We start from the raw sequence: 17,620 nt of genomic DNA, 5'->3' as shown, positions 1-17,620 counted from the left end.
TAAACTAAATTTCCGCTTAAAGAATTAAGGTGAAATGACACCTTGTTAGAACATATGACAAGTAGGACATTACATTGTGTTGCATTTAGCTTATTATAAGAAAAACAACCCCACAAATGGTTGTGAATATAAATGATTAGATATTATTGGTGGTAAGTGAGGGGTATTATTAGTGAGGGACATATTTTAGCAAGAAATAAAAATATTTAAAAGATCTACTTTCTATTAGTTAGAAAATTGCCACGACAAACTCAAAAACATAAAAAACAGGCAAGTAAATTTTTTTTCTAGATATCACGTTTATTCTTTTTAATAATTTGCATATATGGTTACGTATTTTTCTCGTCAATGATTTTAGAATAAGTATAACGCCGTATTTTTATCGCACTTTTTTATAATGTCTGGTTGTTGGAGCGTCATACCATGACGCCAAACAGCTGGTTCACTCCAGAACAGTCAAACCTCATATTATATAATATTTCATTAATAATTACTTGCTGGTTCTCCCTTTAAAAAATTATTCACGACATATTAAAAGTGAAAAACAAAACAATATTTCAAACATGCAATAAAACGGCACAGAAAGTAGACAACTTGAAATGTTTGTAGCTTAGTAAAGACCGACGTGACTTTTAAAGAAAAAGCACGTTAACATTACACGCTGATAGATGCGAACACATGCAAAGAGTTAAAAGTTATAAAAGATATTTTACGCGGTACTCACCTCTCACGCAGAGGAGAGACATGGCAAGCTAAGTTTTTCCTCTTGGTTAAATCCCGCGTTCGTGTAATCTGAGGTGTCAGCTGTAAAGCGTCCTGTCCGGCGACATTTCAAACACTTAAGTTAGTTTACTCTTGAGTAAGCGTGCTACTGAGGGTAGATGAAGTAACTGAAGACTTTCCCACAGGTGACGCGTCCTGATTTCAAATGTCCCATCGCCATCATTAAACTGTGTGTAAAACTCACCGCATGAGGGGCGTGGTTTACAAGGATATTTAATTACGTCAAAATCGCCACTGACCAAGAAGGCGGGACGTGCTGGACCGTTGACCAATAGGAGTAGATAATGGGTGTGGTCGGTACACAGAGAAAGGGAACAGGTGTAACGCTGATAAGTTCAAGTTTAGATTAGTGCTAATAAAATGTTATTGGCACGGTTGTATTACAGCAGTTTGGAAGACTTAAAAACAAAAATAGCATATCCATTTTATTTATTTTATTTTTTTGTTTTAAATAGACTTGTTAAGTGTTACATAATTGGCAGTTCATCTGAATGCAGCATTGGTGGTGCATTTTTTTATTTAATTTATTGGTGGCTCGTAATTTAACATTAGTTGATATAATGTCATGAAAACACACGTGATTACATTAATCTCATTTTAAGAGCCAATAACAGTCATTATATACAATATTTTAACACAAGCAGGAAATGTACCTGTTCATATCAGTATCAATGGTGCCCCTTTCACATAACATTAACTACTAATAAACACACAGAAAACACACAGAAAAATGGAAATAAAAATAGAAGGTGTATAATGAGCTGCTACATTTATACAATATTTTGAGATGACAGATGCTAAAAATAACTCTTTATTGGGGTTATGCGCTTTAAATCAAATAATACAACACAATGAAACCAAACATTACATTAATGTGGCTATATCTGTTCCAGTTACAAAACTTTTATTTAAAATGTTACTCCATATCGCCCTCTAGCGGCTCAATAAGGGCAGTTCTCCTTTTTGACGCTTGTCAAAAAACTAAAATAATATAAAAAATCTCCCCTGGTTACGTTTTTATTAAGATACTTAAACCCACTAGCGTGTGAAGTTAAACTAGAATGATCAGTCTAATTTCTACAACCTGTTTATATGTGTACCGTTTAGACTTGTCCGGAACGTTATATTTACAGCACTAGTTTCACTGAAAGTCCCGGACGTCTATTGTAGACGGACGGTCATGGTGTTGTAACTTTTATTTCCGCAGCTGCAAGAGGGTCACGTTTGTAGTAAAAACCTGGGAAGAGTTCATTCATTTCTTGTAAACCACTTCAGCAACTGTTTTCATAAGGATTGAAGATGCTGAGAACGGTGGTGTGCCGGGCAGGCAGCGGTCTTTTAAAGGTAACGTTAACACATCAGCACTGTTCTTCTGTTTAACTCACTTTACTGTGTCTGACACTTGAACTGGATTTCTCAAATTCTGATTGAATGTTTTCACGTTTTCAAGCTTCTTAAAAAAAAGATGAAAACGATATTCAAAAAGGCTTTCTGTTTACCGATGATATACGTTTATTTTAGAGATACCTTGCAATTTAATATTCTGTTAGATGTCTGATCATTGCAACATCAGCAGCTTATGACATCATCTATCTATTACTGAGTGTACAACCAATGTAAAACTTTTAAAAATGCTTTTTTATTATACACATTTTAAATATGTTTAATTTGATATCACAGAAAAGCAAAAGCTTATATCAGCATCATCCAAGTATGAGTGTTACATGTAAATTCATTGCAGAGGTCAGGTGGTGCAACCTGAAAGTCAAAGGATGTAACTGCTATGAATGTTCCTAAGAAATAAAAAAATTAAGCTAAATAATTTAATATTTTAGTTAATAATTTTAATAAAGTTTTAATAAATTAATGCAGGCTAAGGTTGTCTATAATTTTTATTATACTTTTTTAAATTATTGTTCTTAAATGTATAGTTCTCAAATGTTATATAAAATGTTTTATAGTGAAGTTGTTTTACACTTTTAAACTTTCAGCATTATAATTTTAAATGCAACTATCAAATAAACAAACAATCAATATGACATAGTGAGAACTTATAAAACTTAAATATAACAAATTGATTGGTTGTACCACCTGACATTTTTTCAATGAGGATATCAAATAGTGTTGTGGGAAAAAATCATTAGAAACTGAAATGTTCAGTAACTTTTTAAACCCAGTGCCTGGCTCAAATATATGCATTACATCCATTTATTTTTAAGATTTTTTTTAAATACATTTTTAGGAGCTTGTTTTGTCATTGACCCTTATCTATCCCTTTATATTGTATTCTGTCTCTCTTGCATGAAGCATTCACGGCAAACCGTGCCTGCGTTTTGGGGCACTCGAGCCCAACAGCGATGGGCTTCCAGCCTCCCAATGAACACAGTTATTCTATTCGTACCCCAGCAGGAAGCTTGGGTAGTGGAAAGAATGGGGCGCTTCCACCGAATCCTGGAACCGGTGAGTTTTTCTCTGTCCCCAAATTACCTCAGTTTAGTTTTTGCTTTGTTTTTATGAGAATTATATAACACATTGTTTCCTGCAGGGTCTTAACTTCTTAATCCCAATCTTGGACAGAGTTAAATATGTTCAAAGCCTCAAAGAAATCGTCATCGATGTGCCAGAACAGTCAGCAGTTTCCCTCGGTAGGTCACAGATGTTGCGATCTGTTTGACTCCCCCCTCCTATAATAAATGACTGATATTAATTGTGTTTTGTTGCTTTAGACAATGTGACACTACAGATAGATGGAGTTCTGTATCTCAGGATACTGGACCCTTTTAAGGTAAGTTATAATAGTACTGTGATTCATTCATCCAATGTTAGTGTAACTCATTGGTAGAACATTGCATTTAGCAGCTCAAAAGGTGAGACCTTGTTATGAATAAAGTTGCTTTGGATAAAAGCATCTGCCAAATGCATAAATGTAAATGTTTCCTTTTGTAATATTCATTTGTTCCTAATGTTCTTCTAAAGGCCAGCTATGGAGTGGAAGACCCAGAATATGCCGTTACTCAGCTGGCACAAACCACAATGAGATCAGAATTGGGAAAACTTACCCTTGACAAAGTGTTTAGGGTATGAAGGCTAACCTTATTTCTTTTTACTAGTGGCAATAACAATAGATTTACTTTTAAAAAGAGAAATTTAAAGCCTAAAACCCAAATGTATCTACAACTTTAACCCGTCTTACCTTGCAAGCACAGATATTTGCTTTAGCAAACTTTTTATTATTGTCTCTCAACAGGAAAGAGAGTCCTTGAACGCCAATATGGTCCACTCTATAAACCAGGCGTCAGATGAATGGGGGATCCGATGTCTTCGTTACGAGATCAAAGACATTCATGTCCCTCCACGGGTTAAAGAGTCTATGCAAATGCAGGTAAGGTTGTATACGACAAAGAGTCGTAACTTTATCGTCATTACTTCTCGTTCACTTGACTTATGTGATTTACTGTAAATTACGTTCAGGTTGAGGCAGAGCGGAGGAAGAGAGCCACTGTTCTGGAGTCAGAAGGAACCAGGGAGGCGGCTATTAATGTGGCAGAGGGTCGTAAGCAAGCTCAGATCCTGGCATCTGAGGGAGAGCGGGCTGAACAGATCAACAAAGCAGCTGGTAGGTTTATAGTTCATTTCTAGACATCAAAATAGCATTAAAACAAGATTAAAATAAAACTTTAAAATCCAAATTATGTTAAAAGGACCCCATTTATTTTAAATGTATGTTTTTGTGATAGATTCTTTAGAATAAGGTGTTTTTAAGTAATATAGTCACTATTGATTATGTAAGGGATAATTTATAGGTGTATATTTCACAATAACAACCTGCTGCTGCCTGTACATTATGCAGCTTATTACACGGCTACTTACCTCATGAGTAAGATAATGAACATTAAATATTAATTTGAAATATTTGTAACGAATGCAGACCTTCCACGAGAAAAACCTGTTTACTTTTGGTTTTAAAATAAGATTAGACGTTCAAATGTCACAAACACGCTATTTGGTTTAATCATTTGTAAATATAATGTCATTAAATGACATATTTATATTTCATTTTTGTGCAATATTAAACTGTACCTGTCAAAATGATTTGCAGCATCCGGGTTACAATGTGTTATTCGCTTTGAGGGGTTATTATCTGGGAATGGGTCAGTGACAAAAACGGTTTGGCAAGATGAGAAATTCAAAAATCTTGAAGAAAAACTTGTTTTAAAAGCACGCACGAGGTTTATTTTAATGCACATAGTGTATTAATGTTAATTTTATGCAATAAAAAATACATTTGCACCATTTTTATGAAAGTTAAGACTAATTAGACCTGAAAATGTCAAATGGTGTAACCGTTAATTGAGCCAAAGAATGAGAAATATGAAATATTTTTTCCACCTTGATGGCATTTAAGCGTAATCATAAAAAAATATTTTATTAGCTATTTCTAAATGTAAATTTAAATGCGTTTTTGTAATATTTGTCCTGACATATGCTGAAAACTACCGAGCTCCTAAGGTGACATTGGATTTAAAAGTTTCACTTGCGCGCGCGAAACTAAACTTTATTTTATTTTATTTTTATGTTATTTGTCCTTAGGGGCTCTGTAGAAAACAGCTGTTTTCTAAATTTTTGACAAATTATGTAAAATGTATTTAAAAAAAAATCATATTACACTAGATTATATTTATTCCACTTTTTTTTATGAATATATTTATATTTTCAGACTGGTTACACCACATTGACAGTTTTTCAATTATCCCCCAAATATTCTTTCAAAAAGAAATAAAACCAGAAATTTTAGACTTGGTCCCCAAAAAACAGAATGTATGCAAGTAATCTGCAAATTTATTTAGAAATTTTAACGCTTTTACATTTTATTGAACCATACGGACATAAAATAATTGTCACGTCATTGACCCGAATAACAAACCTGCGCATGTCGCGACTCTCCAAAAAGATTCAAGCATTCCAACGAGCCGTCTAATGATGATGATGAATAAGCCTTTATTTTTTGTCACTGTACCTTACAATACAACGAAATTACAAACCATCAACCTAATATGTTGTAATATGAAAGTGTAGGATGAGATTTGCTCAGGACTTTAAAATTTTAATAGATTTGTGTAGGGATGTTTTTGTATGATATGTGTGTGCGGTGCTTACTATTTATTGCTTTATACAGGTGAAGCAAATGCTGTTTTGGCCAAAGCGGAAGCCAAAGCCAAAGCTATCAAGCTGCTGTCTGAGGCACTCACTCAACAGGTAGATCACAAGAATCCTTGTAGCATTTATAAACTGGGAACTAATACAGTTCTCGGTCAAATATAGTGAGACTCACAATACTCTTATTGACACAGTATAATTTTTTTATCTGTGCAGAATGGAAACGCTGCAGCGTCTTTAACGGTGGCTGAACAGTACGTCTCCGCTTTCTCCAACCTGGCCAAGGAGTCCAACACAATCCTACTGCCCTCAAATACAGGAGATATCAGCAGCATGGTTTCTCAGGTCTGGCTCATCTTTGTGAATGCTGTATATAGGCTTAGTAATAACAATCATTCTCAAAAAGTTGTCCATAATTTAAATATTTATTTATTTCTAACCTCAACAGGCCATGACTATTTATGGGAGTTTAGCTAAGACGCAAGGTCTGAGCACAGTGGAGAAGACGACCCCCGAGACGACAGAGATGCTGTTGGACAGGAACGATGCTTCTGAAAATGAAACTAGACACAATGTTTGATTCAGAACCAGATAAACGCAAGCTTATGAATTATGGCACTTGGATATTAGAGACTGTACTTCAGAAGTTCTGGTAATTGAAAAAAAGATGTGAGAAGATAAATAAGGATTTTACTGTGTGTGTTTGTCTTCTGTTCCTCTGTTGTTTCCATTATATTAATAATAAATGTGGGATATTTAGTTTTTCCTTATGATATTCACTGACCGAGTACTTCAGTAAATGATCATGCACTATTTTTTGAATCATTGTCATTACACATCTTTCCGCAAATCTTAATGACAACTGAAATAATAATTGGTTTAGTGCACCAATTATTACACTGGGAAATGGATATAAATACCTGTATTGTTCAAAATACAGCGTGTACTTTTTAACATTTGTAAATTAAATGAATGCTATTAAAGAGATAATATTAGCTTGATAGTGTTTAAAAATTATTAGAAAATTAAGACAAATTTAAACTTTTTCCTGTCATACAATTAGGGCTGCACCATATAAAAGAAAAATGTATAACTTGCAAAATTATGCCATTTATGATATGCAGGACGATTATTATTTAGCTTTGTAAAATACATTTGAACTTACTAAAATATGAAAAAAAACAGAAAAAGCACCAGTCTCTGACATCATCTCATAAACTTTTAAAGTATTAAAGTTATTCAGCTTATATGCGTAAAGTTTCAATATACTGTGCAGCCCTAAATACAATCATACTGTACAGCACTATACAAATTGAAGTGTCAAACACTTAACTAAAGATATCACAAATATTGTCTGAACAAAATATAAACACAATTGACTTGTTTCTCTTATTTAAATGACAATCTGAACATTTATTGCAGTTTTATCTGTTTTAATATGACTCCTAATGACTTCCTTCAACATAACATTTGCAAATTCTTAAGCAAAACATACCCTGTTAATATTCTACATTTGACAACAGATTATCCATTTGTTATTTACAAAACATTAACAAACATCAGCACCAATTTACTGTTAAAATACTGTTCTTGTTAAAATTTTAAAACACTTAAAACGGTAAAAAATCAGTGCATTCGCCATCCAGGCAACAATTATACAGCAAACATAGATCATAAAGTGACATTAAAAAGCATTAGTGCTTAATAATCTGTAATATTTTCTTAACTGTTTTGATATCACATGCTGGGGGTGGATAGTTTACCCATTATTAAGTTTTACCTGTAATTTGATTTTAATGCAATTTTAAATATTTTGACATGGACACTTCAAAAACATTAACAGTGTATTATGCAAATCAGAAAGATGTTTCCGATGTCACAAACATATATCTGGCTTTGTGTCTGAAACTGCTGAATGTAGCATCTATTTACACTTATCTATGGTCCAAGGTGGTGCAAAAAGCAGGCGGGGACTAATTTGAATATTCATAGATCTGCATATACTAAAAGAGGCAAGGGTGTAGTTACATTCAAGCAGTTTTAAAGCATGAAGAAAATATTACAATCTATCACATGACAGTGTTAATTTGTAGCTTTTGTCTTGCACACAACATATACAACAGTATATAAAGGAGTAAAAAAATTATTATCTTAAAGTGACATAAAAAAGAACATTGTCATCATTTAGTCCCCCTTAAGTTGTATACATTTCTCTGTTGAACACAAAGGATAAAATGCTAATATCCAAACAAATCTGGGGCACTATTCACTTCCATAGTATTCTTTTTTCCTACTACGGAAGTCAATAGTGCCCCAGATATTTGGAACAACTTGAGCTTGAATAAATGATGCCAGAATTTTCATTATTTCGGTGGACTATCATTTTTAATAGCTTTGAATAGGGAAGCCTGTATACTTTAATCATAAATGACCGGCATAAAAATCTTTAAACATCCAAGTCATAATTCAGAAGACGTAATTTCTTTCAACCATGTCACAGATCATATTTGCAGGGGATCATAGAGGGAAATTATAAAAAAGAATGTAGATTTTTTTGTTAAGGTCAAAACTTTTCATCAGTATAAATTAGTACAGCAATTCTAATGAATAAATCACTTTATAGCCTCTATTACAGATTGTCTTGCTTATAAATCATTTTCTATAAAATGCACTGCTTCACTGTTACAGTTCACTTCTAATTTTGGTGTGTAGATCCTCCTGGTCGATTTTGTCTGTCTGTTGGTACCAGCGGTGGTGTGCGAGCAGGACCACATTACGGGCAGAGATGGCGCTCATCTCCATGGCGCTAGCTGCCCACTCTATGGCGTTGAGATAGTAGAGGCGGTCGTGCAAGATGAACGGAGGTGTACCGCGGTGCGGCGGGCTGTAGGAGGGATACGCGAGCCAGGGCGTCTCCGACACGGAGTCCCAAGAGATAAAGATTTTCTTCAGTTCCTCCTGAGGCAATGATTCAGAGGAAAATACCTTCCACACTTGGCTTTGGCTGGCCGGAGTACGGGAGTAGTCTTTGGGAACGTGGACCGGGACTAAGGAGCTCAAGCTTTGGATGACGACGGCTTTGTTATCCGTTGTGAACACATCAGAAAAGAAAAACTCTTCAGGCTTTTCTGTGACACCCAGATAAGACACATTGAGCAGGCCGTGGACCAGCGTGGCTACCGTTTTGTGGTACTGGCCAGGGAAATGAGATGGAATAGGAGGGGAAAAGCCTGAGAAGTTGATCTCAGATAAGCCCTGATGGAGAGGCGTGGCTACTATAACTATGTCGTACATGCCATGGGCGGCACCAGACTCACCGACGTAATTCACTTCATAGAAATTTCCAGCTGGACCTGAATATGCAACAAAGACATAGATCAATTTGATTGTGTCGACGTTTGTGACCCTGTCTGTAAAGTCTAAAGTCTTATGAAATTAGGAGCGTCAAAGTTTGATTTTAATAATTGATTTCACAAAGTTTTTAACCTTTGACATGACCTTACTCAGTTAATATTGAAGATATCAAGATGCTGGGCAAAGATTAATCGCGATTAATAGCATACAAAATAAAAGTGATTTTTTACATAATGCATGTGCGTGTACTGTGTGTAATTATTATGTATATTTAACCACACACACATACATATATTAATTTTATATTTTTTTATTTATATATACATTTTTTTAATTTATATATAATATAGAATATATAAAAATATAAATAAATATATATACATACATGAATATGTGTGTGTTTATATATACATAATAATTACACACGGCACACTCTCATATATTGTGCCAAAAATCATTTTTAATTTGTATCCGATTAATCGCGATAAATCTTTGCCCAGCACTATTTATATTATATAAAAAAACACTTCAGCAAATGCACAGTAATCTTTGAAAATATAAATACTAAATGCTAAACAATTCATTAAATGTACCAGTTTTGGACGGTCTCATCTTCATAGTGATGGAGGTCACACGAGCCGGGATAAGTTCAGCTTTGCTGTTGTACAGAAGCCCAGAACAAACTCTTTTATTTCCTCCGTCCACTGCCCACAAATCTGACCCAGCTCCTGCTAAAGCTACAGCACCTGCAAAAGACATACACCTCATTTACAAATGCCTGACAATCTTTGCTATTACCTGGGCTATGTGCAATTAAATAATAATATAAACATATGGCATTTGTTTAAAGCCATCATACTGCATCCTGACCCACAAATCCATGCAGTCTGACGGTCTGACCATAGTTGACTCGCGTGATGGGCGTTACGATGTCATTGAGAAAAACCTGCGAGAAACCCTCAGCCAACATGGCCTCCTCTAATGTATGATTGACCAGAGAGAGGAAATCATCTCCACCCATAGCATGCAGAAGTCTCTCCACACTAGAGAAGGAGTAGCCGAACTGTTGGTACTGATATATCCTCATAGAGAAACAGGTTTATATGAGCTTTAAAATGCTTTGAATTACTTAATGGAAATAAACTAACAAAAAAATATGTGTTTAAAATATGGAAGAGTACCAAACAACCACAACACTAGTCCCTTTCACACATACAGGGCCCTATTTTAACGATCTAAGCGCATTGTCTAAAGCGCACAACGCAACGTCTAAATGGGCGTGTCCGAATCCACTTTTGCTAATTTAACGACGGGAAAAATGGTTTTTGCGCTGAACGCATGGTCGAAAAGGGTAGGTCCTATTGTAATGGGAGTATTTTGGGCGTAACGTGCAGTAAACCAATGAGAGACTCAGCTCTCATCCCCTTTAAAAGCAAGTTGCGCTGGCGCTATGTCTAATCCCTATTTAGACGACGGACTTTGTAAACTGAAAAACTAAGCGGAGGTAGAAGATCCCCAGTTGAAGATTAATGTTAAAAAATTGTGTTGTTTTTCCACTTGTATTGAAATTGTTATTTTTTTTATTAAAACCTTTAAAACCCGTTTTCTTTTAGTCATGGAAGTAAAAAGCAGGCTTGTAATTGCTTTAAATGTATGGCTATCCAATATCATCAAAACATAATTTACAAGTATGTAAGATAAGGTTTGTACTCTAAAAATACTTTATTTGTAACAAACAGGAGAAAAAGAATTTACAAACGGCTCTCCTCACGTTTCAGCACTTTGGACAGCGTTTTTTTTAGCAAAGAGTTTTTTTTAAGCATTAATTAAAATGTTTTTCATCTCACCATATCCACAGGTACAGAGTCATCATATACAATAAATCCGTGAGGTAGCATTAAAAAAAAAAAAACATTTAAAAACAAAGCTTTTATTTACTTACCAGGCTGCAGGTGAAGCTGCTCTTTGCGCCTTCTAACGTCTCATAATAAGTCCTCAATTATGTCCAAGAGACTCAATAATAATCTTTTACATTCAATCCTTTAATCTTTCATATTTAAAAGAATTTTTTTGCTGCTGGGCATTCATGTACTTTGTCATAAGCAAACCCGCGTTGTCCTCCCGTTTATAGGCGCATATTAATGAGCTCTTTAAATAACATAAAACATAATGCGCCATTGACTTTAGACTTTAGACCAGGTTTTTGTTGGTCAATGGCGTAGTCTATTTTAGTTGCCTCAAAATAGCAACGCGCCAACAATGCGCCTGAACACGCCTCGTTTTCAGACCAGAACGCCCATGGGCGCAAAAGGGGGCGCAAATGCATTTGCTATTTAAACAACGCAGCGCTAAACGTGAAAATTAGGGTGGAAACTAGCGAAAGACACTTGCGTCGCGCATTGCGCTGCATTGCGCCGGGTGTAAGATAGAGCCCACAGTCTTTACTGGTAATTTACTGGTAAATTGCCGTTAACATGTCATGTGTGAACAGAACCTTTCTGGTAAATCAGTGCTCCCAATTTACCAGTAAGACAGGTTGTAAGATTACCAGTAATTTACCGGTAAGCGCTGTGTGTGAACGAAAATTATAGGATTACCGGCATTTAGAACGGACGACGTCAGACCGTGCTGACAGCTTCGGGGCAAATCATAGCGTTTTAATACAGATGACGTGTTTACCCCGCAGTGTTTACTGACATTTCCACACACACATGCTGCTTGAAAGTTGAGCACACCTGAAGTTTACGTCCACATTTTTTCACCAAAGTTGTTTAAAACAGCTTACCGCCGAATTGCCGACGTCCTTAGCACGCCCTCTGTGAAGCCTAAAGTGCAAACAGTACTGTTGTTAAAAACGCATTTTCGGTTTGACGTCGTCTCATTTAATGTTGTTTAGTCATGAGCAACTTTGCGACTGTTTACCACAGACGTGAAAACAACAAAATACGGACCGTGGTTATGAACGACGTGGATTGTTTACAAATACAACACTGGGCTCGCCGCGTGCTACAGGTACTTCCGCTTTCTCAACGAATTTACCGGTATTTTGATACTGATGTGTAAATGATGTCTTACTGGTAAAATAACGTAACGCAACTGCGTGTGTGAACAGCACATTTTTGTATTTACTGGTAAATTCATTCTGGTAAATTCATGGTAATTTACCAGAATTACTGTGTGAAAGAGGCTACTGTCACAGACATACCTCATGAACTTGTCCAGGACTCCCTCCACCCACATATGCATACGAATGTAGTTCAATCCGTATCTCCACAGCATGCGAATGACATTCACTATGTACCAGTCGCTTTCTTCAAAGGTCAGTTCGTTTCCATCAAATATTGCCAATTTAGAAGGTATTTCAGGTTTTGGAGACAGTCCTAATGAATAGATAAGGTTGATTATTAATGGCTGGATTACATTAAAGGTGACATATCATGAAAATCGGTCTTTTTCCACGTTTAAGTGCTATAATTGGGTCCCTAGTGCTTCTATCAACCTAGAAAATGTGAAAAAGATCAACCCAGTAATTTAGTTTTGGTAAACTTTTCTCTGCAAGCATGTGAAAAAATAGCTTATTGAAATTTGGCTCCCCTGTGATGTCAGAAGGGGATAAACCCGCCCCTTAATCTGCATTATCCAACTACGACACTGCCATTTAGTGCAGATATCAACTCATTTGCATTTTAAAGGACACACCCAAAACCATTTTTGCTCACACCTACAAAGTAGCAATTTTAACATGCTATAATAAATTATCTATGGGGTATTCTAAGCTAAAACTTTACATATGTTCTCTGGGGACACCAAAGATTTATTTGACATCTTAAAAAAAGTCTTGTGAAATGTCCCCTTTAAATATAACCTTAAGTTGAAATCACTAGCTGAAGTCTGCCCCTATAAGGAATCTAGCGCACATGACAAACGCCTAAACAGGACACAGCATAAAGGGGAACTGAATACTAACCGAGTTTGTCCACAAAGTGTTTCATGTGCAGGTTGAGAGAGTGAATAATGGATCCTCCCGTCTCATAGTCGTATCCTCCGATGTTCTCAGTGGCCAGACGACCTCCTACAGTTCCCGACTCGAACACTTCAATCTTTACTACTGGACCAAACTCTTGTCTCAGGAAATAAGCAGCCGCTGTGCCTCCAATGCCTCCCCCAATTATTGCTGAAGGAGAAACGGGCACTTCAGTTTAGAGAAATGCTGCTGACATACACATTAAAGGATTAGTCCATTTTCTTAAAAAAATTCCAGATAATTAACTCACCACCATGTCATCCAAAATGTTGATGTCTTTCTTTGTTCAGTCAAGAAGAAATTATGTTTTTTGAGAAAAACATTCCAGAATTTTTCTCATTTTAATGGACTTTAATGGACCCCAACACTTAACAGTTTTAATGCAATTGCAGTTTCAACGGACTCTAAACGATCCCAAACAAGGCATAAGGGTCTTATCTAGCGAAACGATTGTCATATTTGGCAAGAAAAATACAAAATAAGCACTTTTAAACCACAACTGCTCTTCTTCCTCCGACTGTGTGACAAGCCAGCGCGACCTCAGGTAATTGCGTAATGCTGTGGAAAGGTCACGTGTTACATATATGAAACTCACATTTGCGGACCATTTTAGACAATAAATTGACACAAAGACATTAATTAGTATCATTCGACTTACAACAACGTCGGAACGGTCCTCTTTCTCCACATTTGTAAACACTGAGGCGTAGTTTCACATTCGTCATCCGTGACCTCTTGACATGATGACGTCTTACGTCACAGGACCGGAGATAGACGAGAAGTTGTGGTTTAAACGTGCATTTTTTTTTCTTGCCAAAAATGACAATTGTTTCACTAGGTAAGACCCTCATGCCACGTTTGAGATCGTTTTGAGTCCTGTGAAACTGCAATTTTTAACTGCATTAAAACTGTTAAGTATTGGGGTCCATTGAAGTCCATTAAAATTAGAAAAATCCTGGAATGTTTTCTTCAAAAAACATAATTTCTTCTCGACTGAACAAAGAAAGACATCAACATTTTGGATGACATGGTGGTGAGTAAATTATCTGGATTTTTTCTTAAGAAAATTGACTAATCCTTTAAGAGGTGGTTTCCCAGACAGGGCTTATCCTAGTCCCAGACTAAAATGCATGTTCGAGCTGCCTTCATTTAACAATAACAGACTATAAAGTTATATTGCTCAATTACTTTGTTTTTACGCCTTATTTTTCATAAATATATATAGCCAGTACATCGATTGCTACCCATTTAAAGCTTGAATGTCATCATACCTAACTGAATGCAAACTTTGCCTTACCTATTTTTTTCGGTGGCTCTTTGTTGTCTGCAGCCGAGACCAAAGTCCTGCGTCCAACTTGACAAAGTCCCAGAATAAAAAGGGTCTTCCAAGATAGTACTCTCAAAGCCATACTGGGTATTTAGTGCGTCACAAACATTGAATTCTGTTTAAAAATAAGTAAATTTAGTAAATAATACATATTCACGAAGTCATTAACGTGAATCTTTAATATAAGTTAGATGAAAAACACTGTAGTGTCTTTTAATGTCCTTTACATAACGAAATAACATAACCTGCTTTCTCTATAGGAAATGTACTTTGGCACAAGGGCAGCGTGGCATGCATGTATGATATGAATGTAAACCTTTATAAATCGTGCATTTATTATACGCGCACGCACAATTTTATACAGTACTGATTATTTTAAGAATAAATAAAGAAATACAAACATTCGCGACGCGCTAACGTTACATGCGTTCAGCGTGCGGCATTTCAAGACGATAGAAGTTTGAAACTTTCCTAGAAACATCAGTTTTAATTTTTTTTGCTTCGTTTGACTGAATAAATTAATTGGACAATTTCGACATTTTATTTGCAGTTAAAATTAATAACTCGATGCGCTAGTATTTATGATTAAAGTCAAATATCGACGCAATGCGTGGTTAAATACGTATAACGTTACTGCCAAATTATTATACAGACTTTTGGTGATGCACGTCGTGTCCAAATGATGCTGCTGTCACAATGTTTTGTAAATTACCTTAGGTTAAAGTAAACACAAACAGTTTGAAAGTGCATAAAAACAAACAGCTGCGCGACATCCAAGAGAAACACGGAACCGGAAGTGGTGTACTGGCAACGGCGGAAGCAGCGTGATTCAGCGCATGCTTTAGGGATAGGAGGTGACCTTACTACAACAATTCAAACAGTGGGGCTTTGAATTAAGTGGGGACATTATTAAGGTTTTAGAAATGATTTTCAAGTCTTCTAGGAAAATGTTTATATAGATGTCTTTGTTGTTGTGACAGCTGTTTAGTTAGTAGATTATAAAATCAGTTAATCCGGGATCAAGAATGGCAGAAGCACAGCAGGCTCGAGTGCAGAAAGCTGTGGAAGATATGGTTCAAAGTCTGGAAAGAGATCACATCCGTAAAATGCAGGTAACTTAATATTTACTGTAATTTCTTTTTTTTACATTAACCTTGAGGTGCACGATTTCTCTACAATGTAATTGGGCATTATTTGCTTTCCTTGTGGCACATCTTTGTCCCAGCATTAGTTTATTTCCGTCTTATATTATTAATTACATGTTAATTCAAGAATGAGAAAGATTTATATTAAGATTAGATTATGATTCAGTGTCAAACTTCAGGATATTATTAAAACAACAAATAATGAGTATGCTTTGCAATAACACACTTCTTTCATTATCTAAGTGGATTGCAACCTTTTTGACTTAAATAGTGACCCCTTGTTTGTACACTGAAACTATATTTGAAGCCCCGCCCACTTACAATTACTACCCAATAAAATATTTTAGAGCTTGTCAACTAAAGATGTGTATTGGTTATAAAAAAAATAACAAAAACTAAGACATTAGTGGTCAACCGATATGAGTTTTTTAAAGGGGAAATTTCATAAGACTTTTTTAAGATGTCTAATAAATCTTTAGTGTCCCCAGAGTATGCATGTGAAGTTTTAGCTCAAAATGCTTTATAGATCATTTATTATAGCTTTTTGGTGTGTCCTGTTAAATGTAAATTAGTTGATTTCTGCACTAAATGGGCGGTAATATCCCCTTCTGACATCACAAGGGGAGCCAAATTTCAATGACCAATTTTTTCACATGCTTGCAGAGAATGGTTTACCAAAACTAAGTTACTGGGTTGATCTTTATCACATTGTCTATATTGCTACAAGCATATGCAACACAATTATAGCACTTGTCAAATGTCCCCTTTAATGGCTTATGACAATACAGATTTTGAAAAAGAATGAGGCCGATATAACATGTAATTAAAGTAAAATGTTTAATTGGCTAATGAAAATAATTAAAAATATAGAAATATGAGCTGATATATCAGTCTATAACTATAAGACATATCTTGATTTTTAGTTGTTTTAGCTTATTTTAATTAAATTGAAGCCATATTGAGCCCCCCTAATTGAGAAACAATAGATAAGTTTAACCATTGTCTCATTTAATATGTGCAGTGTTCTATTTCTTACCACTTTTTATTTAAATGTTATTTTAGTGAAGAACCAAACAAAACAATTCAGTTTCTCTATATATTTTAGGGCCGCATGTTTCGCTGCAGCGCAGAATGCTGCGAAACTCCAGGTGCCTCCATGAACCAGGTACACCAGTGTATAGACCGCTGTCACACACCATTGGGTAAAGCTCAAGGACTGGTCACTAGTGAACTTGAACAATTTCAGGTAAGTTAATTTGAGATGATTATGATCTTCAATTTGGAATATAGTAATATGAATCATTGATAAAGTCTATTTATTCCCTCACAGGATCGTCTTACAAGGTGTACAATGCACTGTAGCGACAAGGCCAAGGATCTGTTTGACTCGGGGGCGAAAGAGCCTGCCGTGCGGGCACTGATGGACAGTTGTGTCAAGAGCTGCGTGGATGACCACTTGAACCTGTTGCCCAGTATGACCCGCAAACTGAAGGAAACCTTGAACTCCATACCTCAGTGAAGAAACAAGCTGCCATACTCGGAGTATGGCTAAACAAAATGGTCGAAATGGACTTTTGTCTTAACTAAATGAAAGCGCTTGATCTTGAAAAGGTTACCACTGGCTGTCACCTTATTGTGTGTGGTGAATGACACGTGTTTGTTTCTGTGTCCTTGTTGTTTGTGGTTTTTGTACAGACAATAAAGAATGTGATAAATGCTAAGCTTCCCATCTGTAGTGTGTAAAAATAGGTATGTTACTCTTTGAAATACTAGATTCTGATTGGTCAATTCCACCTTTCTGCATATAATAAACTGTCAATGGAACACTGA

General features: G+C 35.7%; 4 protein-coding genes across 7 annotated transcripts in view; 2 read left to right on the top strand and 2 right to left on the bottom strand.

The window, feature by feature from the left end:
* LOC141349047 (protein unc-13 homolog B-like) overlaps positions 1-991 on the bottom strand; it is a 67,330-nt gene extending 66,339 nt beyond the window's left edge. Inside the window, exon 1 of one of the 2 annotated variants that reach the window (XM_055208831.2) lies at positions 725-991. In XM_055208831.2, coding sequence (XP_055064806.2) covers positions 725-746 — 22 coding nt within the window. In that variant the 5' untranslated portion in view covers positions 747-991. The remainder of the gene's footprint in view (positions 1-724) is intronic. The other variant, XM_073874102.1, reaches the window with a different exon arrangement.
* A 944-nt stretch (positions 992-1,935) lies between these two features.
* Positions 1,936-6,710, top strand: stoml2 (stomatin (EPB72)-like 2). Its single transcript, XM_055208844.2, has 10 exons — positions 1,936-2,127; positions 3,091-3,243; positions 3,329-3,428; positions 3,510-3,568; positions 3,760-3,861; positions 4,031-4,165; positions 4,255-4,399; positions 5,960-6,039; positions 6,157-6,285; positions 6,389-6,710. Exons 1-10 carry the CDS (start codon positions 2,083-2,085, stop codon positions 6,518-6,520), a joined length of 1,080 nt encoding a protein of 359 aa, XP_055064819.1. The 5' UTR covers positions 1,936-2,082; the 3' UTR covers positions 6,521-6,710.
* Positions 6,711-8,303: 1,593 nt separating this feature from the next.
* pcyox1 (prenylcysteine oxidase 1) lies at positions 8,304-15,454 on the bottom strand. Of its 2 annotated transcripts, none has more exons than XM_055208842.2 (7): positions 15,358-15,454; positions 14,616-14,760; positions 13,262-13,468; positions 12,500-12,674; positions 10,165-10,376; positions 9,888-10,040; positions 8,304-9,293 (listed from the first exon to the last, which is right to left on the bottom strand). In XM_055208842.2, exons 2-7 carry the CDS (start codon positions 14,725-14,727, stop codon positions 8,623-8,625), a joined length of 1,530 nt encoding a protein of 509 aa, XP_055064817.2. In that variant the 5' UTR covers positions 14,728-14,760; positions 15,358-15,454; the 3' UTR covers positions 8,304-8,622. The 2 variants fall into 2 exon arrangements, with proteins under 2 accessions (XP_055064817.2, XP_055064818.2); XM_055208843.2 differs by having other exon boundaries at positions 15,300-15,429.
* On the top strand, positions 15,354-17,511 carry fam136a (family with sequence similarity 136 member A). 2 transcript variants are annotated; one of them, XM_055208849.2, is made up of 4 exons: positions 15,354-15,499; positions 15,626-15,757; positions 16,896-17,036; positions 17,121-17,511. In XM_055208849.2, the coding sequence occupies exons 2-4, from the start codon at positions 15,671-15,673 to the stop codon at positions 17,307-17,309; spliced, it is 417 nt and encodes a 138-aa protein (XP_055064824.1). In that variant the 5' UTR covers positions 15,354-15,499; positions 15,626-15,670; the 3' UTR covers positions 17,310-17,511. The 2 variants fall into 2 exon arrangements, with proteins under 2 accessions (XP_055064824.1, XP_055064823.1); XM_055208848.2 differs by having other exon boundaries at positions 15,442-15,757.
* The last annotated feature ends 109 nt before the right edge of the window (positions 17,512-17,620 follow it).

This window comes from Misgurnus anguillicaudatus, chromosome 12, assembly GCF_027580225.2.
Source record: "Misgurnus anguillicaudatus chromosome 12, ASM2758022v2, whole genome shotgun sequence".
NCBI lineage: Eukaryota > Metazoa > Chordata > Actinopteri > Cypriniformes > Cobitidae > Misgurnus > Misgurnus anguillicaudatus.
Note: the sequence above shows the minus strand (reverse complement) of the source record. Positions and strands in the feature narration are given on the sequence as shown.